This window comes from Mchenga conophoros, linkage group LG18 (assembly GCF_057382185.1).
Source record: "Mchenga conophoros isolate Kocher_MC1m ecotype Shallow Benthic linkage group LG18, M_conophoros_male_GT1.1, whole genome shotgun sequence".
NCBI lineage: Eukaryota > Metazoa > Chordata > Actinopteri > Cichliformes > Cichlidae > Mchenga > Mchenga conophoros.
This window is the reverse complement of record NC_140543.1, coordinates 20,722,562-20,741,201: the sequence shown is the minus strand read 5'-3', so window position 1 is coordinate 20,741,201 and position 18,640 is coordinate 20,722,562. Positions and strand designations below refer to the sequence as shown.

The 18,640-nt window shown below is 39.6% G+C and overlaps 2 protein-coding genes across 2 annotated transcripts in view; both read right to left on the bottom strand.

The window, feature by feature from the left end:
- LOC146553668 (uncharacterized) overlaps nt 1-5,587 on the bottom strand; it is a 12,091-nt gene extending 6,504 nt beyond the window's left edge. The window contains exons 1-13 of the mRNA XM_085255698.1: nt 5,502-5,587; nt 5,140-5,291; nt 4,981-5,053; nt 4,703-4,809; nt 4,379-4,562; nt 4,218-4,289; nt 3,883-3,990; nt 3,511-3,729; nt 3,190-3,354; nt 2,297-2,464; nt 1,937-2,080; nt 902-1,012; nt 588-766 (exon numbers count right to left, since the gene is read on the bottom strand). Of these exons, the coding sequence (XP_085111824.1) occupies nt 588-766; nt 902-1,012; nt 1,937-2,080; nt 2,297-2,464; nt 3,190-3,354; nt 3,511-3,729; nt 3,883-3,925 (1,029 nt within the window). The 5' untranslated portion in view covers nt 3,926-3,990; nt 4,218-4,289; nt 4,379-4,562; ... (2 more) ...; nt 5,140-5,291; nt 5,502-5,587. The remainder of the gene's footprint in view (nt 1-587; nt 767-901; nt 1,013-1,936; nt 2,081-2,296; nt 2,465-3,189; nt 3,355-3,510; nt 3,730-3,882; nt 3,991-4,217; nt 4,290-4,378; nt 4,563-4,702; nt 4,810-4,980; nt 5,054-5,139; nt 5,292-5,501) is intronic.
- Nucleotides 3,930-18,640, bottom strand: part of LOC146553667 (uncharacterized) — an 18,469-nt gene continuing 3,758 nt past the window's right edge. Inside the window, exons 4-26 of the mRNA XM_085255144.1 lie at nt 16,563-16,634; nt 16,066-16,200; nt 15,773-15,817; nt 12,087-12,203; nt 11,657-11,722; nt 11,500-11,535; nt 11,271-11,333; nt 11,141-11,176; nt 10,994-11,035; nt 8,477-8,560; nt 8,220-8,264; nt 8,065-8,136; nt 7,928-7,972; nt 7,795-7,848; nt 7,411-7,474; nt 6,297-6,395; nt 5,886-6,038; nt 5,485-5,591; nt 5,175-5,291; nt 4,981-5,053; nt 4,680-4,809; nt 4,374-4,562; nt 3,930-3,990 (exon numbers count right to left, since the gene is read on the bottom strand). Coding sequence (XP_085111270.1) covers nt 3,930-3,990; nt 4,374-4,562; nt 4,680-4,809; nt 4,981-5,053; nt 5,175-5,291; nt 5,485-5,591; nt 5,886-6,038; nt 6,297-6,395; nt 7,411-7,474; nt 7,795-7,848; nt 7,928-7,972; nt 8,065-8,136; nt 8,220-8,264; nt 8,477-8,560; nt 10,994-11,035; nt 11,141-11,176; nt 11,271-11,333; nt 11,500-11,535; nt 11,657-11,722; nt 12,087-12,203; nt 15,773-15,817; nt 16,066-16,200; nt 16,563-16,634 — 1,905 coding nt within the window. The remainder of the gene's footprint in view (nt 3,991-4,373; nt 4,563-4,679; nt 4,810-4,980; nt 5,054-5,174; nt 5,292-5,484; nt 5,592-5,885; nt 6,039-6,296; nt 6,396-7,410; nt 7,475-7,794; nt 7,849-7,927; nt 7,973-8,064; nt 8,137-8,219; nt 8,265-8,476; nt 8,561-10,993; nt 11,036-11,140; nt 11,177-11,270; nt 11,334-11,499; nt 11,536-11,656; nt 11,723-12,086; nt 12,204-15,772; nt 15,818-16,065; nt 16,201-16,562; nt 16,635-18,640) is intronic.

Here is an 18,640-nt window from a genome sequence, read left to right as displayed (position 1 = left end):
GCTTTGGCCTCTAGTGTTGTCCGCCACATCCCCATCGAGTTCCTGATGAAGGCTCTCTCTCTCTCGCTATACATCAGTGCTATAATACTAGAATATAGTATTATATTATAATAATATACATTAGTGTAAGTATACACTAATATATTATATATTAGCGTATACTTACCTATTAGTAATTTTTTTAAGTTGTATTTCACAGGAGAGAGCCTGTGTTAAAAGATTGAAGAAAACTATTCAAATTCTCTTTAAATTTAAGCATACATTCTTTGTGTTTATTCTGCATTTACTTCATTATATTCATTATATTGCATAAATGTCTGTTACAAACTTGTAATTGCAACCAGGCTATTGATCAAGTAATTGCAATTAATCGCAATTAATTACAGAAAATTGTGAGATTGAGTTAATTTTTTGAATCTATTGGCAGCACTAATACATACATATATATATTTACACTGCTGTGATCAAAATATGCAGACAATAACTTCACAGTATTGGTGCAGGGTCTCTACCTTACTGTACAAAATGCCTAGAGGTCACTGCTATGATTTGACGCTACATAAATTAAATTGAATTGACTTGAGTACCCGATCTCCATCATTCCCAGGATATCCTCTGGGACCAATGAAACCTTTATTCCCAGGGTCTCCATGAGGTCCTGCTCTTCCTGACCTGCCTGGAACTCCAGGGATACCCTTAATTCCTGGTGGACCAGGCCATCCATCAGGTCCAGAGTCACCTGGCATTCCCCATGTGCCCTTTGGACCTATAAATTACATCACAAATTGCTAATTGTTTAGTTTTGCACCGTCTATCACTGTCCATCTATACAGTCTTTCTACCAAAGAAGAATAAAGCTGTTTTCTAAAGACTTATGCAGGTTAAATTAAAACTCCATTACCTTGAAGTCCAGGCGCGCCAGGTAGCCCCATCCTTCCTGGATGACCCAGTGGACCTTTCCTTATATTCACTGGACTTGTCACTCCTGGATCTCCAGGGTCTCCCCGTAAACCTGAATAGACAACAGAAATGAAATGCTTGCCATTTTCTTCCATAAAGTACACAAGAAGTGAGAGAAAATAACTTAAAGAAAAAGACTACATTTGGTACTTCCAAGTGTCTTTACCTTACAATAAAAAGGACCTTGAGGCAACTACTGTTGTGATTTGGCACTATATAGATAAAAGTGAATTAAATTATTTGATCATTGTTGTGAACAGGAGCCACAAGCACATCAGAGTAGATTAAACATACAAAAATAGGTATTTTGATATTAGCCATAACTCTCAACTCACAAACCTCTGACCATCACATTTGAATCTCAGAAAACAAAAAAACAGAAGAGAAATCAAGCTTCTCCAGACTAATAAAACAACAATAATAGTAAGTAAAAAAAGTTGAGCATAATTATTTGAACCCAACAGAGAAGACAGCTTCCCATTATTACACTCCACTCCATCTTAAAAGTTTGCCTAGTGCCTGATTTCTGTGTTTTCCTTTACATACAGTCAGATATTTCCACCATTTGTCAGAAATGGTACAATACAACCTGGTCAAGGCTCCAACAGGAAACTGTGCTATATTTAGTATATATTTATTTCTAATGGCTGCATTTTTAAATTTACTAAACAGAAAAATTTCCTGCAAACCAAATTCCTTTAGAGGATCTTCACTCGTAAGAATACGTGTGTTTTGCTTGTCGTAGACTTGTCTAGAGTTTGAATAGTACAGGTACATAGTTCAATATATTTGATTGTTTCAACTAATAATAATAATAATATTCAGCTTTTTGATCAAATATTTAATAATAATAATAATAATAATAATAATAATAATAATAATAATAAATATTATTATAAATAAAGAACAAAAGGCTAAGATACCCACAAGTTTAGGTTAGGAAAATAAGAGAGACACGACACATTTACAGACTTACCTTTATTACCATCTGGTCCTGGATACCCTGGGGAACCTGGGCGGCCATTAAGGCCCCTTTCACCCTGTTTACCTCTCGGTCCAGGAGGTCCAGGGCGACCTGGAAAAACTCTGGCTCCAGCCCTGCCAGGATACCCCCTTTCACCTGTAGAATTGAACAGAAAACCTTGCTTTAATCAGCACACTGAGGTTCACAGATTTAATTAAGCATGCTGCTTACCAGCTAGCTGTTGAATGTATAAGTGATGGGCTATTAAGTTAAACAAACTGGATTTTGGAAACTGAATGGAATTACTTGTTGAATTTTATAAAATGCTTATAAGGTTTTAAATAATTATCCAATAAGATACCATCGGCTGACCTTTCTGTCCTGGCCACCCATCGGTTCCAGGATCTCCTGGGAGGCCAGTGGAGCCTGTTGGTCCAGCTGGTCCCGGTAAACCAGGAGGACCCTGAACACCTTTTGATCCTTTCCATCCATGTCCAGGTGGACCAATATCGCCTCTCAGACCTATCTGCCCAGTGTTTCCTATTCAACGTCATAAAATTCAGTGACAAAATATATGGTTAGATGACATGGATAAATGAGCATGAATACACTCATATATTGACACAGAAGTTGATTGACTGTTCCTCCTTATGTATGGACATACTGGCCACCAGAGGTCAGTGTTGTTAGATTAGCAACTTATGAACATCTGAAAATTAAAAGATGAAACAAGTATTAAAATTAGTGTTACTCCATGTTTCTTTATATATTACAGTCCACAAACTGCAGCTATTTGTCTTTGACGTGTCGATATAAAATATATGATCAGTTTTATATCACACAGAGAATATATTTTGTAGTTATATTTTTTGTTGTTATTGAAATTTATATCAATAAGGAAACTAGATAAATAATCATTATTAACATATGGAGCAGAAATGGGATTTGTACTTCATCCAACTTCTTTTCTAGTGAAACTAAACAGATGCGAAGCAATTTTGCATTGTCCTGTATTTTGCTTTACGTTTCTACTTTTACTAAATAAGTTTTTGCAAACTGTTTATATGCTAAAAACAAAACAAATATACTATTTATCGTGACAATAGTGTGGGATATTCATGTTGATATGAAAATTGAAGTACTCAGTGTAAACAAATGTAAAGTTTTAAATTGTACTTGTATTTGTAAAGCTGTGGAAGATAAGGTAGATATGAATAAAAAGACGTGACTATCCATGATTTGGGGTATAGCTGCAGTTTGCTCACCTGGTATTCCCCTCACTCCAGGATTTCCTGGAGGTCCTGGGGGTCCGGGTAGGCCGATGAGTTCGCACTGTGAGCACGGTGGGCCTATTGGTCCAGGGACTCCGGGGTCACCATCGACCCCTGGCTCTCCTTTATAGCCTGGTTGTCCAGGTTGGCCTTGTGGGCCTGTAATTGCAAAAGACCAACAGTCAACTAATCTAAATGTACAGAACTAATGCAAAGCACATTGTTTATGTTCTGTTCTTTTGAATATTATTGTAATACAGGCCATGAATCCCATTTGTTAGAGATTTGTTTGAGTTCAGATTAAGTTAATCTTACCTGGTATTCCTGGGTTTCCAGGAATTCCACGGAGTCCTTTATAGCCTATACTCCCAGGAGGGCCAGGTATGCCAGTTGCACCTGGCCTGGTTGGGAGGACATCTCCTGGAGGCCCTTTCCTACCTGGTGGTCCAGGAAAACCAGGAAGGCCAGGAAGGCCTTCTAGACTAATTCCCCTGGAACCTGGTTCACCTGGTTCACCAATTAAACCTGGAGGTCCTTTTATAATTAAGAAAGATTTATAAGCATAAAAAAAAACTCTTTTTTTTTATTTTTTATTTTAGAATTAATAGATTTAAGGAATAGTCCCTACTATATGAATAACTGATGGTCCACAAGCTTCAACAAATGCTCTGTTTTTACAGCCATTACCTGGTGGTCCAGTCCCCTGAACTCCACCATCATCTCCCTTCATGCCCTTAGTGCCTGGGTATCCTGGCTCTCCGGGAGGACCATTGCTCCCTGGCTGACCTGGAATCCCTATAAGAGGCCAAAAAAAATAAAACAAAACAAATCACTTGTAGTAGTAACTGTAGGGTCCATTCTGTGTAACTTTGAAAATAATGAAGTAACAAGCTTTATAAATAGAAAGCACTAAACAATTTATTAATGACATTTTTTTAAATCTAGATTTCTGATTAAATTTAGTGTTCCAGATGAAACATGTGAACATTTTTAAATAAATAATTAGCACCTGCAAGACTTACCTGGTGAACCTGGCTCACCCTTTGGACCAGGGGGACCAATCTCACCTTCAGGACAGCATCTCTGTGTTTCTCCTGTATTCAAATACAGCTTTTTGTGGTTTGTTTGTTTGTTTTTAAATCCCATGACACTTTTCTTAATGACAAATCGTGAGAAACCTGACCTGGAGGTCCTGGTCGTCCAGGAATTCCTGGTATGCCAGTAAGTCCCTGATTTCCGTTAGGTCCTTGTTCTCCCTTGGGGCCTTGTAAACCATCACCCGGGGGACCTGCTTGTCCAGGAAATCCTTTAGGTCCAGGAAGACCTGGGTAACCTTTAGGACCAGGTAATCCTGTATAACCATCGCCCTGAAAAAACACAACATGATCAAAAGTGTAGAAAAGAGTATCAAAGTGGATCATTTTTACATATGCAGTGTCTTTGAGCGGAGACCTTTAAAAGATTTGTCACATGATGCACAATACTGGACTTTAATATATAGACTCACTGGTGGCCCGGGTTCTCCCACAATGCCATCTCGTCCATCCTGTCCTGGCCCACCTGTTCCTCCATGAGGACCACCATATCCTGGGTCACCTATGTCACCCTTGGCACCTTCAAGTAACAAAAGCAACCAATAGAGATTTGGCTTTAAACACTCCAGAAAAACAAATACAGTCTGTATCTAATTTAAAGGTATAGTACTATTAAACAGTCTTTACCTAATCCAATGTGCAGTGGTTGCCATCGTAACTGAACCAATTTAAATTTTTGAGAGGCGCTCACCTTTTACACCTACTGCAAAAGCATCACCCTTTTCTCCTTTTTGTCCCTTTAAACCAGAAAATCCTTGAAAGCCCTGCAAGCACACATAATTGTGGGAATAACAAAAATAACACAAAAGACATTTATTTGCACATGCAGTTTTAGTCCCACTGTTCTTACTTGTGGTCCTTGAGAACCCTCATTTCCTTTCAGACCTGGGTCCCCTCTTGGTCCTTGATGTCCAGGTAATCCTGGCGGGCCTGGATAACCAGGTGGACCATGAGACCCTGGGCTCCCCCTGCCAGAGATACATTCACAAATCCCTGGACAACCTATAGAAGACAAAAATAACAACATTTGGTTGAATTTAAATTTAGTCCCCAGACCTGCTTATACAGACTCACACAGATGTTTATATTGAGAAATGAATCACTGACGCTCGTCTTCCACCACATGTTGCTTGTGAATTCAACATCAGTATTCACAAAGAAGAACAGAGTCTTGGCTTATATGATTAATGCAAACAAACAGCCACAGTTCACCTTTAATTCCCTTGAGCCCTTTGTTTCCAGTAGATCCACTGGGTCCAGGATCACCAGGGTCCCCAGGGTCACCGCGCTCACAGTAGTAGTCTTTGAGATTAGTTGAAAATAAGTTATTCATAAATTAAAAATTATATTAAATTTAAAAAAGGTTTTAATATTTTAGATAAAATATAATTAAAAAAAATTACCTCCACAGCCTAATCCAATCCAATAAGGCACGTACAGAGACATACAAACCAGAAGTTAAGTCATCATTAAAGTGATCACATATAAAAAGTGATGACAATCCAAGTAATAAAATAAATACATCAGTGAGATTAACTTCTGCACATATGAAAGTCTTGTCCTGTGTATTATATACGAAGAGCAGAGAGAGCATACCTGGGGGGCCTGGAGGGCCTGTGGCCCCTTTAGGTCCCGGGAGTCCTTTAGCTCCCTTGGGTACGGCAATGGAATAGTAATCATACTTTCCCGGCTCTCCTTTGTAGCCTTTAGGACCAGGGGGCCCTCGTGGACCAGGCAAACCCTGGCCCTCTATAAGGGTGTGAGATGAAAATGTAAAATTTAAAATGATGTAGGATCAGTTTTCTAACTGTGAAAACACAGACCATCAGTAGCAGAGAGAATCTTTGATTACTGACATAGTAATTTCCACAGCAACAGAGTATTTTAACAACTGTCAGGTTGCAAGAATTATCATAATTATTACGAGTGATATATACGGCACAAGTACTAAATCAAAATACACAAGGCTTCGCCATCAAAGAAAGGAAGCAAAGTCTGAAGTCTGACCTGATAACCCTGGTGGGCCAGAGGGCCCAGGAATGCCCATGGACCCAGTGTCCCCCTGGAGTCCAGGTTGTCCTGGAAATCCACGGTCACCTTTAGCACCTGAAACATAAAGTCATAAAGTAATTATTGTTTTACTATACATTAAGGTGAATCGGACTACAAACTAAGTTGCAATTTTGTACATCACCATGTTGGATTTTAAGTCCAGATGTGAGGAAAATGCAGATTTGCATTTAGACATGTTCAGGGGCTCAGAAGTAATTGGAGACATGCAGTTTCATGGCCAGGTGAGGCCTGTTTACTGATTACTTTGTGATCAAGGACGCAGAAAACAGACTTTGAGTTCATTCCAAGTCATTTCCTTTTCAGAAAGGCTCAAGTATTTAAAATATCATTAACTTGTCCAATTACCTTTGAGCATCTGAAGATGGAGAACTATATATATGAAAATGGTTAATGCTAATTTATTTGTCAAATCCCTTGAATAAAAGTACAAACTTTAATTCCATCTTAACCATCTGTTTTAAAGTCAGTGCCTCCGGTGTTGGATTTATGGACCTATTTGTATTTGAACCATAAATCTACAAGCAAAACAGTGACTTAAAGGTGTTTATTTAAAGTGATACTCTACATATATTGCTGTGTTATTTTATTATTTTAGTAAATATATAGTCACAGTGTAGTGTAGTTGTGACTGACATAATTCAAGCTGAAAACAAGCTGAAAGAAGCCCTTTCACAACCACCAGTATTCCCCCAGTGTGTAAGTGTAAATATCACACTGTACAGCTCCAGTGAACCACTTTATTTAAATCTGTATTTTGACAGTGATAAATAAAAGAATAGCAGAATAGCAGCTGTTGCAAACTATCAAAATATTGGTAGCTGCCTGTGCTACCCCTCACCCTCCTAGCAGATGCACCTATGCTATCAACTAAAAAATTCCTACATCACTTTGTTGTTGAGTTATCACATTCGCAAAACTTGAGTGCTCCACCCAGCAGAGTGACAGAATTTTTTTTATTTATGAAACTAATATATTGTTACATTTTACATGTAAACAAAAACGGGAAAAAAATGTAGTAATAAGAGTACAGATGGAGCTGTGGTCTCACCTCTCACATGACTTCCATTAAGAAGGACTGTATCACCAGGGAGACCTGGATCTCCTGGGTAACCCTGTGTAAGATGGAAAGAATGGTTAGGAAAAGAAATGGCACCGATGCGCATTTTTTCTACAGGTGAGAAGACGGACCAAGGAATTTCATTGGAGTTTTACAGTTAGCAACCCTTTCCACTAAGTAACCACCAGATGTCAGTAATTCATTTACAGTCCTTCTCTAAATGTATAGCAAATATGCTAACCACGTGTCTCCTGAAGAACCAACAACAGTGTCTATATCTATATCAAACCAAGCCTTTTAACTTTTTCTCCCAGTGGCATTCTGTTTTTCTTAAAATTGTAATACTGATTTCACTGATGTATAAACAAAAGTCACCTTTAGTCCAGTTCTTCCACTGATGCCTGGAAGTCCCCTCTGTCCTCGAGAACCCTGAAAATGTATTAATGTATTTAATATGAAAGAATGCCAAAGTATAGTAAGACATAATAACATCATATGTAAGCTGCACCTCAGGTCCTGCTAGTCCCTCCCTGCCAGGTAATCCTGGAGGACCCTACAGATGGAAAGAAGGAGCTGAAAACGTTTTTATGTATATTCACTTGTCTTTGTCTAAGTGTATTGTCCAGTGTCATTTAAATCATTTACCCGAAATCCGACAAATCCGAGGACTCCTTGCTCTCCCTTCAATTCATGAGGGTAGTAGTCACCACTACCACCCTGGATAGGAAAAAACAATAATTGAGTTATTTGTTTTTCCTCTGACACATGACTTCTAGGTACACAGGCATATCAAAACCCACCTTTAAGCCCTTTAGTCCACATGGGCCAGGAAAACCTTTGTCACCCTGGGAGAAAGACCAAAAAAAAAGATGAAATTATAAAACAAAAATCCAGATGGAAGAGTAGAGTTTGAACTGCAACTTGTAAATTAAAATAAAAAGCTATATGGATGGGTAGACACGAAATGATCAAAAACATGGATTAATATTGTTGCATCTGCATAAAAAATATGAAGAAGTTAAAAATCAAATGCTTTAAGAAAAAAAAAAGGCTTCACCTTGCCTCCTTTTGGTGAAAGAAATTGTGGAGGATATTCTACAACTTCTTCTGGTCCTGGTGGGCCAGGCGGGCCCTGTTCGCCCTGTAACATGACATTTTTGAGGCATTTGACTGTCCATATACATCAAAATATACAGCATCATGAAAAAGCATTTTCCCTTTTCCTGATTTCTTAGTTTTTCGCATCATTTATAAAAGGAGAATATATATTGCCAAATACTTGACCGTGCCAGCCTTGGCAGGAAGAAATACAACCAAGTGTTCACAATAACTGGTAATGAGTCTTTCACATCAATGTGGAGAAATTTTGGCCCATTCTCATTTGCCAAATTGATTTGATTCAGCAACATTGGAGGGTTTTTGAGCATGAATGGATTGTTCAAAGTCATACCAAAAGCCCTACATGTTGTGTTTTTTTATTGAACCATTCATAGTGGTGTTTTGCTGTATTTAATTATCCTGTTGCATAACCTGACCATGCTTGACCTTTAGGGCACAAACTATGGCTGGACATTCTCCTTCAGGATTATCTGGTAGAATTCGTGGTTACATCAGTTACGGGAAGTAAACAAAGGTTCATAAGCAGCAAAGAAGACCCACACCATCACACCATCACCACCATTTTTGGCCATGTCTCAGCAAGTGAAGCCTGCAGGTCTTTAGATGCTGTTCTGCAGTTGTTTGTGATCTCCTGGATGAGTCATTGATTCACTCATGGAGTAATTGTGGTACCCTGTCCACTCCTGGGAAGGTTCACCACTGTACAGGTTAATCTCTGGCTCTCTTCCACAGCATGTCTTTTATCCTGCCTTCCTTCTCTCACCCCAACGGGTTGCAGCAGATGGTCGCCCCTCCCTGAGCCTGGTTTTGCCGGAGGTTTCTTCCCGTTAAAAGGGAGTTTGTACTTCCCACTGTCGCCAAAGTGCTTGCTCATAGAGGGTCATATGATTGCTGGGTTTGACTTTGTTTCTTAGTTGTTCTTGAATTTCTTGGGGGTTTTTTTTTTAGACCTTTTAGCCTACTTCACTTCATCAGGCAGGTTTAAGTAATTTCTTTATTCAGCAGGTCTGGCAGCAATCGTGTCTGGGTGTGGCTAGCAGAGATGGGCAGTAACCCGTTAATCCGATTACTTTTTTCGAGTAAAGTAAGGGATTGCTATTGCAAAAAAGGCAATTAGATTACTGTTACTTTCCCATAAGCACACTGCATTACTAAAACCTTGATTTTTTTGGGGGGAGTGTCTCATGACAATGACGTAAGCGAGTGAGACATTCTGGCAACAGCTGTGTGCAGATCAACAATGGATAATGTAACGAGTGCAGCGTTTAAAGCCTGGAAGTACTGACCTTACTTTGAGTTTGATTCCGTAAAAAGTGACAAAAACATTAGCATTCGCTGTTCACTGCATGGGAAGAAAACTTCTTTTTACATCGAAAAAAAACCCTAAACATCTGAGCAAGCACCAAATATGCTGCCGCTGGAATGTGAAATTCACAGAGAAACTGCCGTATCCTTCCACTGACCGCTGCGGCACACCTGCACCAGGGCAAACCTCCGCCTGCCCCACTCCTGCTATACAGGTGAAAATAGAGCAACCGGACCGCTGAGTCTTTGATTTTATTTATTTTCTGCTGTGTTTTACATGAAAGAGTGAGCGTAAACACAGAAAACTGTTTTATTTTATATGCTGGAATATGCAGAAAATAGGTTTAAATGTTAAACAAATTTCTTCCAGTCAGAGAATGTGGCATATAATTTAATGTTTGCTTGATGCATAAAGTTAAAAGATTAAAACTAATAAAACAAGTTTTAAAAAGAGACTTTTTCATTTGATTGCATTTTATATGATGGATTATGCAGAAAAAGTAGAATTGGGCTGAAAGAGCTATTGCTTTATTACCTATTTAGGAGATAAATCATGTTTTTAAAAGTAACTAAGTTACTAATTACTTTTCAAAATAAGTAATCAGTAAAGGTGGTTAGCACTGTTGCCACACAGCAAGAAGGTCCTGAGTTCAATTCCACCAGCAGGCCAGGGTCTTTCTATGTGGAGTTTGCATGTTCTCCCATGTTTGCGTGGGTTCTCCCCGGGTACTCCGGCTTCCTCTCACAGTCCAAAAATATGCAGTTAGGGGGGATAGGTTAATTGGTCAATCTAAATTGCCCATAGGTGTGAATCTGTGAGTGAATGTGAGTGCGAATGGTTGTCTGTGTCTCTATGTGTTAGCCCTGCAACAGACTGGCGACCTGCCCAGGGTGTACCCCGCCTCTCGCCCTGTGACAGCTGGGATAGGCTCCAGCGCCCCCCGTGACCCTGGAAAGGATAAGCGGAAGCGAATGGATGGATAATCAGTAAAGTAATGGGATTACATTTTTCGGGAAATAATCAGTAATTAGTTACCGATTACTTTTTCCAAGTAACTTGACCAACACTGGTGGCTAGTGAAACCAAATTCACATTCCAAAAAACGTGGCTAATGATAGATAATTCATGATTACCAAAAAGGTTTCTTACCTCATCACCTGCGTCACCTGTCAGTGATCTTCCAGCATCACCCTGCCCAATAACCAAAAGTGTAGTAAGTGTTGGCTTTGCATATGTGTATCTCCGTATAATAGTTTTCAACAAGCACTGTCAAATACTGTGAAGCTTATGACTCACTGTTTGTCCTCTCACGCCTGCAGCTCCCTCTAAACCCTAAATGCACACAGATGCACAAGTGACACTCAGTGATATATGATACTGAAATAAAAGATGCATAAATATTTATCTATTTTTATGCATTTATTACCTGAGGGCCAGGAGGGCCAGGGGGACCACTGTAACCTTTAGGACCAATAAATCCGTGTCTTCCCTGTTTTAGGAAACCATGCAGTCATGTTAAAAATGCAGTGTTCGGGTAGCAGTTGGTATGAAGAGCACAATACGGAGAGAAAGTTTTAAGATATTTATTGCCTGCTTTAATTTTTGAAAGTGTTTCGCAGAGAATTGTTCAATTGTTCAAATTTAAAAAAACATACAGGAGGGCCAGGCTGTCCATCTCGCCCACGCTCACCCTGCAAATTAAAATAGAAAAGACAGAAAAAGAGGATAGCATTTTTACAGACAGGGTACATATATATTACAAATGATTCTGGAATGCACACAAAGAGGGGTGTTAACTGTAGGAGAACTTACAGGAACTCCCGGAAGTGCATCTAAATATGAAGCTTCTCCTTTATCTCCTTTAGGCCCAGGTAATCCCTGACAAAAACACAGTTAAAGCTCATGATATATTTAATATTGTTACAATGGTCACCATTTTTACAAAGGAAACTGCCACAAAGGGTCTTTTAGGCAGTTTAAAAAGAAGCAAGAAGAAAAGAAGAAGAAGCAGCAACAAGATTCTGCATATGTGTCATTGATAGATATTGTTCTGTTTAAGTATCATACTACCACTTGTATTGTACTGAAAGGTAGTTGAGTGTAGAGATACCTAAAACATGTCCACTATGAGTAATGTAACTCTTTTTTTAAACCACTAATGAAATGTCTTCAAAGAGGATGGTGGAACATCTGAAGGTCTCGCCATTGAATGAATAATTTAAAACATGAGTATTCTACTTACCGGTGAGCCATGGAGGCCATCCAAACCAGGCAAACCGGGGATTCCCGGCCTACCTTGTGTCCCGTTACAACCATCTAATCCTGGCAACCCAGGCTCACCACCTGCTCCGGGGTGACCCTGAGAAAAATAGCACAGTTGTGGTCACGTACAAACACAGAGTGTTGGAAATGACAGTTGTTGTCTTCCTTGTTAATTTAAAATGATATGTACATATCCTTTACAGCAGTGATATCTAAAGGCCACTATAACTATAATTATATAGTGGTGGATGACTAAGTAAACCAGCATACTGAAGATACAGCTTCAAGTTGTAGTGAAGAGAACCACACTGGCACCAGCAGTGTGTATTATATTTGTCCACTAGAGGGCATAACACATGAGCCTCCAATATTTTAACTGCAAGAATTGGGCAGTTACACAACTGCGGACACCATATTTTCACTGACAGACTGCCTGATATTGATTACTTCTTTGACACTGTAGAAAAATAAATGATCAGCACATAAGAGAAGTCCATCTATCCATTTTGTCAGCTGCCAATTCAATTCAGTGTCGAGGAGAGCTGGAGCCTATTCCAGCTGTTATCGGGAGAGAGGCCAGCTACATCAATCAATCAATCAATCAATCTTTATTTATAAAGCACTTTTCATACAGAAAAAATGTAGCACAAAGTGCTTTACATAGTTAAAAGCAGCCCACCCCACCCTCCAACTCACTCCCCACACTCTCAATACACATATATCCCCCCACCCCCACCCACACACACATACACACACGCGCACACTTAAAGAGTAAAAATTGGGCTGGGCTCGCATGAGCCAAGTGAGGAAACATTATAACAGAGAGCCGTCTGCACCGGGAGCCGGTCACAGACCGCAGCCTCCGGGCTGGGCACACAGCAGGAGGGAGGCCAAGGAGCCCCCCAACCAGGCTGAGAGGACCCCAGAGACCCAGCAGCCACGGTCAATAACAGCCCCGGTGCAGAGAGCGCCCTCCGAGGAAACACTGGAGATATGACGCAATACGATATATACAGGGTAAAATGATAAAATAAATAAGAACAGGATACAATATAAATATAAATATAAATAGAGTAAGAAGATTAAAAAATGAATAAGAATAAAATCAAAAAATATTCGGTAAATCCTAAATTAATAATAGAGTAACAGGATAGAATAAATAAGCATAAAAAATAAATAAACGCTAAGTAAAAGCTAAATTAAAAAGGTGGGTCTTGAGCCTGTTCTTAAAAACATGTACGTTCTCTGCGGCACTGAGCTCCTCCGGCAGGCTGTTCCACAGACGAGGACCATACCACTGAAAAGCTGCCTCTCCGTGAGTATGTGTCCTGACTTTAGGGACAATTAAAAGGCCAGCACCAGAGGACCTCAGGGTCCGCGAGGGTTCATATGGTAAAAGCAGATCTGAGAGATAAGAAGGCCCAAGACCATTAAGACATTTAAAAACCAATAAAAGAACTTTAAAATCGATCCTGAAACACACGGGGAGCCAGTGCAGCGATTCTAAAACCGGTGTAATGTGGGCCCGCCCTCTGGTCTTCGTCAGCACACGAGCTGCCGAGTTTTGCAAGAGTTGTAAAGTTGAAATATTCTTCTTAGGAAGACCAGAGAGCAGGGCATTACAGTAATCAATGCGACTGGTAATAAAAGCATGCATCAGCATCTCCGTGTTGGCCCGAGAGAGAATAGGGCGGACTCTGGCTATATTTTTTAGATGATAAAATCCAATTTTGGTTACATGTTTAACATGTGGGATAAAACCAAGCTCAGAGTCAAAAATAACACCCAGGTTTTTCACTTGTAGCGAAGGACATAGTGAAAATGCCTCTAATTTAGACAAGAGTTTCTCTCTCTGAGCCTCAGGACCGACAATTAAAACTTCAGTCTTGTCCTGGTTAAGCTGTAAAAAGTTTTCTGCCATCCAAGATCTTATATCCAAGATACAGTTAAAAAGGGCATCCATTGGTCTGGTGTCATCAGGAGACACGGAGATGTACAGCTGCGTGTCATCAGCGTAACTGTGGAAGTTCACTCCATGCCTCCTGATGACACTGCCGAGAGGCAACATATACAAATTAAAAAGTACAGGGCCTAGAACCGACCCTTGAGGCACACCACATGTCATTTTATGGATCTTAGAGGAGCATGTATCCATACTCACCATAAAAGATCTGTCAGAGAGATAGGAAGTGAACCAGTTGTGTACAGCACCAGAGAGGCCCACCATGTGTTTTAGTCTGTTTAAAAGAATAGCGTGGTCTACTGTATCAAAGGCTGCGCTTAGATCCAGTAGCACCAGGACTGAGAGCTTTTGGGCGTCCCAGTTACATCTAAGATCATTTAAAACCTTTAGGAGAGCCGTCTCTGTGCTGTGGTTCACCCTAAATCCAGACTGGAATATCTCCAGGATCTGTCTATCATTGAGAAAATCAGTAATCTGAGTAAAAACAAGTTTTTCTAAGACTTTACTTAAAAATGGTAAGTTGGATACAGGTCTGTAGTTATTAAAATCATTACAATTCAAATTGCTCTTCTTCAGAAGGGGCCTCACCACCGCCGTTTTAAAGGCAGCAGGGAAGACACCCAACTGAAGAGAGCAATTCATCATGTATAAAAGCTCAGCCTCAAAAAATCCATAAAGTGTTTTAAAGAGTGAAGAAGGAATTGGATCTAAAAGACATGTGGTGGGTCTCACTGTGGAGAAAACCTTCTGAAAGTTCTCAGCATTAACCAGGACAAAGCTGTCCAGTGTCTCCTCAGGTACAATCGAGCCCTCAGATGTGTTTACAATCATATCGCGATTAGATAAAATATCAGATCTGATGGGGCTGATCTTTCCCCTGAAGTGGTCTGCAAACTGCTCACAGAGTGAGTCTGTGGGGGTTCTTTTGGAGCTTTTAAAATCAGGGTTAAATAAATGATCTATGGTGGAAAAGAGGACCTTGGGATTATTTTTGTTAATACTGATTATTTTGGCGAAGTATGAATTTCTTGACTTCCTTAATGTATTATTGTACATTTTAAGTTGTTCGGAAAATATTTGATGGTTGATATTATTTTTATTTTTCCTCCATCTCCTTTCTGCTGCCCTGCAATTTCTTTTGAGTTTTTTGACTTCTTCGTTTCTCCAGGGTGATGCATGTTTTACGTTAATCTTTTTGGTGGTGAGTGGAGCAACGGAGTCAAGGCTTTTCTTCAGTTTGCTGTTAAAATAACTAAAAATCAAATCGCAGGGTGCAGGTAAAATCACAGGGGGGCATTTGACTAAAACCCTGGTAAAATTTGCAGCCACTTCAGAGGTTAGATAGCGCCTCCTCACAGTTCGCACTGAGGTCTTCCGCTGAATAAAACCGGTGATGTTAAAAAACACACAGTAGTGGTCAGAGACAGCCAAGTCAACAACAGAGGACACGCTGGTGGACAGCCCATGGGTGATGACCAGGTCCAGAGTGTGTCCTCTGTATAGCTCACATTCACCCTTACAGCCAATTTAGAATCACAAGTTAACCTAACAAGCATTTCTTCTGTACCAAAAGAGGAAGCCAGGGTACCCTGAGGGTAAAAAGACACTTGCCTACTCACATGAAATTAGTTATTGCTGTCAGTATGAGATGTTTATTTTTTGACATTTGGAATTAAATCTATAAAAAACAGTAGTTTACTTACTGGTAAACCACTTCTACCAGGAAAACCAGGAGCACCAGTCTTTCCCTGTAATATAAAGACATTTATTGCAATAGCTATTCATTCATCCTTAGTCTCAAAAAATAAAGAGGAAATTCATCATTTAACATTTTTGGCATTATTTTGAACCCATATATATATATATATATATATATATATATATATATATATATATATATATATATATATATATATATATATATATATATATATATATATATATATATATATATATATATATATATATTCACACCAACATGGAAATGAACACTAACTTGACTTCCTTTAGGCCCCTCTGGGCCATGTGATCCAGCTGCTCCCTTCCTGCCTTTCTCTCCAGGAAGCCCTTCACGTCCCTGCAGTCCCATTAGTCCCCGTGGACCTTCCTGGCCTAGTCTACCAGGAGCGCCCTACAAAGCAAAAACACTGTTAAAATAACACTTTTTCCAGTGAAGATATTCATGGCTTGTATTTAGAATAACAACAATGCAGATCTCTGTGTGACTTAATTAAGTTTCACTCAACTGTTTTCTTTTTTGCCTGTTCTAGAGATATAATCATCATCATCATCATCATCATCATCATCATCATCATTATTATTATTATTATTATTATTATTAGAGAAACTAATGATTTGCTAAATCCACCCCAACAGTAAAGCATCCTGCATAACAGTCCTGACAGACTAATGAAGACAAAAACCCTTTCAGTTTAAAAACCAAGTTAAGTTTCTGTTCCATTTCATAACGTTGTGAAGAGAAACAGTCCATACCCGTGCACCTTTGGCAGGAAGACACCGACATACAGAGCAGTCTCTACCTTGACACGGGCCTTCAGTGTTTCCCTGAAAAAAGAAAAGTAAAACAAACAAAACACAGGTGCTCGTAAGCATTAGAAGAGAACAGCAGGCTGATTATATTTGCTGATTCTCAGTCTTGAGAAAAAATATAGTTTCCTATAGAGACTGAACAGTGCAGATTAGAAAGCTTTGCACATATCAGTGTTCTCACACTGATGGCTAAATAGACCTGACCTTGATAAGAATTATTTTGTCTTGACATTCTACTGAAAACCTGTACTGAGTTCAAACATCAGTGTGTGTGTGTCTTCTGGGAGTGTTGCACCGCAGAAATATCTGTGTTGAAAACATTAGTAATGTTTTCTCTAAGGCCACTAAATATTTACACTGGTGAAAATTAGTGAGACCCTTCTGCACATCTGTTGATAAACCTGTCTGCTTTAGATCTAAACTTCATGGGATGCGCCCCAACTTTCAGAAAATGAAGTGCAACGGTCAGTTATACTTTTAATAGGACAGTGGGGTTCAGTGTAATAACCAAATGCACTTTGTGGGAATAGAAAACGCTGGAATTTTTCTATTGCTACAGAAAATATTTAAACAAGTAGTATAATAATAATAATAATAATAATACATTTTATTTGAGGGCGCCTTTCAGAAACCCAAGGTCACCTTACAAAAAACACAATTAATAAAAGGAACAATAGTCATAAAATACATAAAATAAGTCAAAATTACAAAACAGAGCGTGACAACAGATAAAATCAGCATTAAAGCGAATAAGCCAGTTTAAACAGATGTGTTTTGAGCTGTGTCTTAAATAAATATTACATGCATAATATTTAATGTATTTTTGATTTTGTCTAACTAACACAGGGTCAGAATTATATAGAGAGAGTCAATTACAGGGAGTGCAGAATTATTAGGCAAATGAGTATTTTGTCCACATCATCCTCTTCATGCATGTTGTCTTACTCCAAGCTGTATAGGCTCGAAAGCCTACTACCAATTAAGCATATTAGGTGATGTGCATCTCTGTAATGAGAAGGGGTGTGGTCTAATGACATCAACACCCTATATTAGGTGTGCATAATTATTAGGCAACTTTCTTTCCTTTGGCAAAATGGGTCAAAAGAAGGACTTGACAGGCTCAGAAAAGTCAAAAATAGTGAGATATCTTGCAGAGGGATGCAGCAGTCTCAAAATTGCAAAGCTTCTGAAGCGTGATCATCGAACAATCAAGCGTTTCGTTCAAAATAGTCAACAGGGTCGCAAGAAGCGTGTGGAAAAACCAAGGCGCAAAATAACTGCCCATGAACTGAGAAAAGTCAAGCGTGCAGCTGCCAAGATGCCACTTGCCACCAGTTTGGCCATATTTCAGAGCTGCAACATCACTGGAGTGCCCAAAAGCACAAGGGGTGCAATACTCAGAGACATGGCCAAGGTAAGAAAGGCTGAAAGACGACCACCACTGAACAAGACACACAAGCTGAAACGTCAAGACTGGGCCAAGAAATATCTCAAGACTGGTTTTTCTAAGGTTTTATGGACTGATAAAATGAGAGTGAGTCTTGATGGGCCAGATGGATGGGCCCGTGGCTGGATTGGTAAAGGGCAGAGAGCTCCAGTCCGACTCAGACCCCAGCAAGGTGGAGGTGGAGTACTGGTTTGGGCTGGTATCATCAAAGATGAGCTTGTGGGGCCTTTTCGGGTTGAGGATGGAGTCAAGCTCAACTCCCAGTCCTACTGCCAGTTTCTGGAAGACACCTTCTTCAAGCAGTGGTACAGGAAGAAATCTGCATCCTTCAAGAAAAACATGATTTTCATGCAGGACAATGCTCCATCACACGCGTCCAAGTACTCCACAGCGTGGCTGGCAAGAAAGGGTATAAAAGAAGAAAAACTAATGACATGGCCTCCTTGTTCACCTGATCTGAACCCCATTGAGAACCTGTGGTCCATCATCAAATGTGAGATTTACAAGGAGGGAAAACAGTACACCTCTCTGAACAGTGTCTGGGAGGCTGTGGTTGCTGCTGCACGCAATGTTG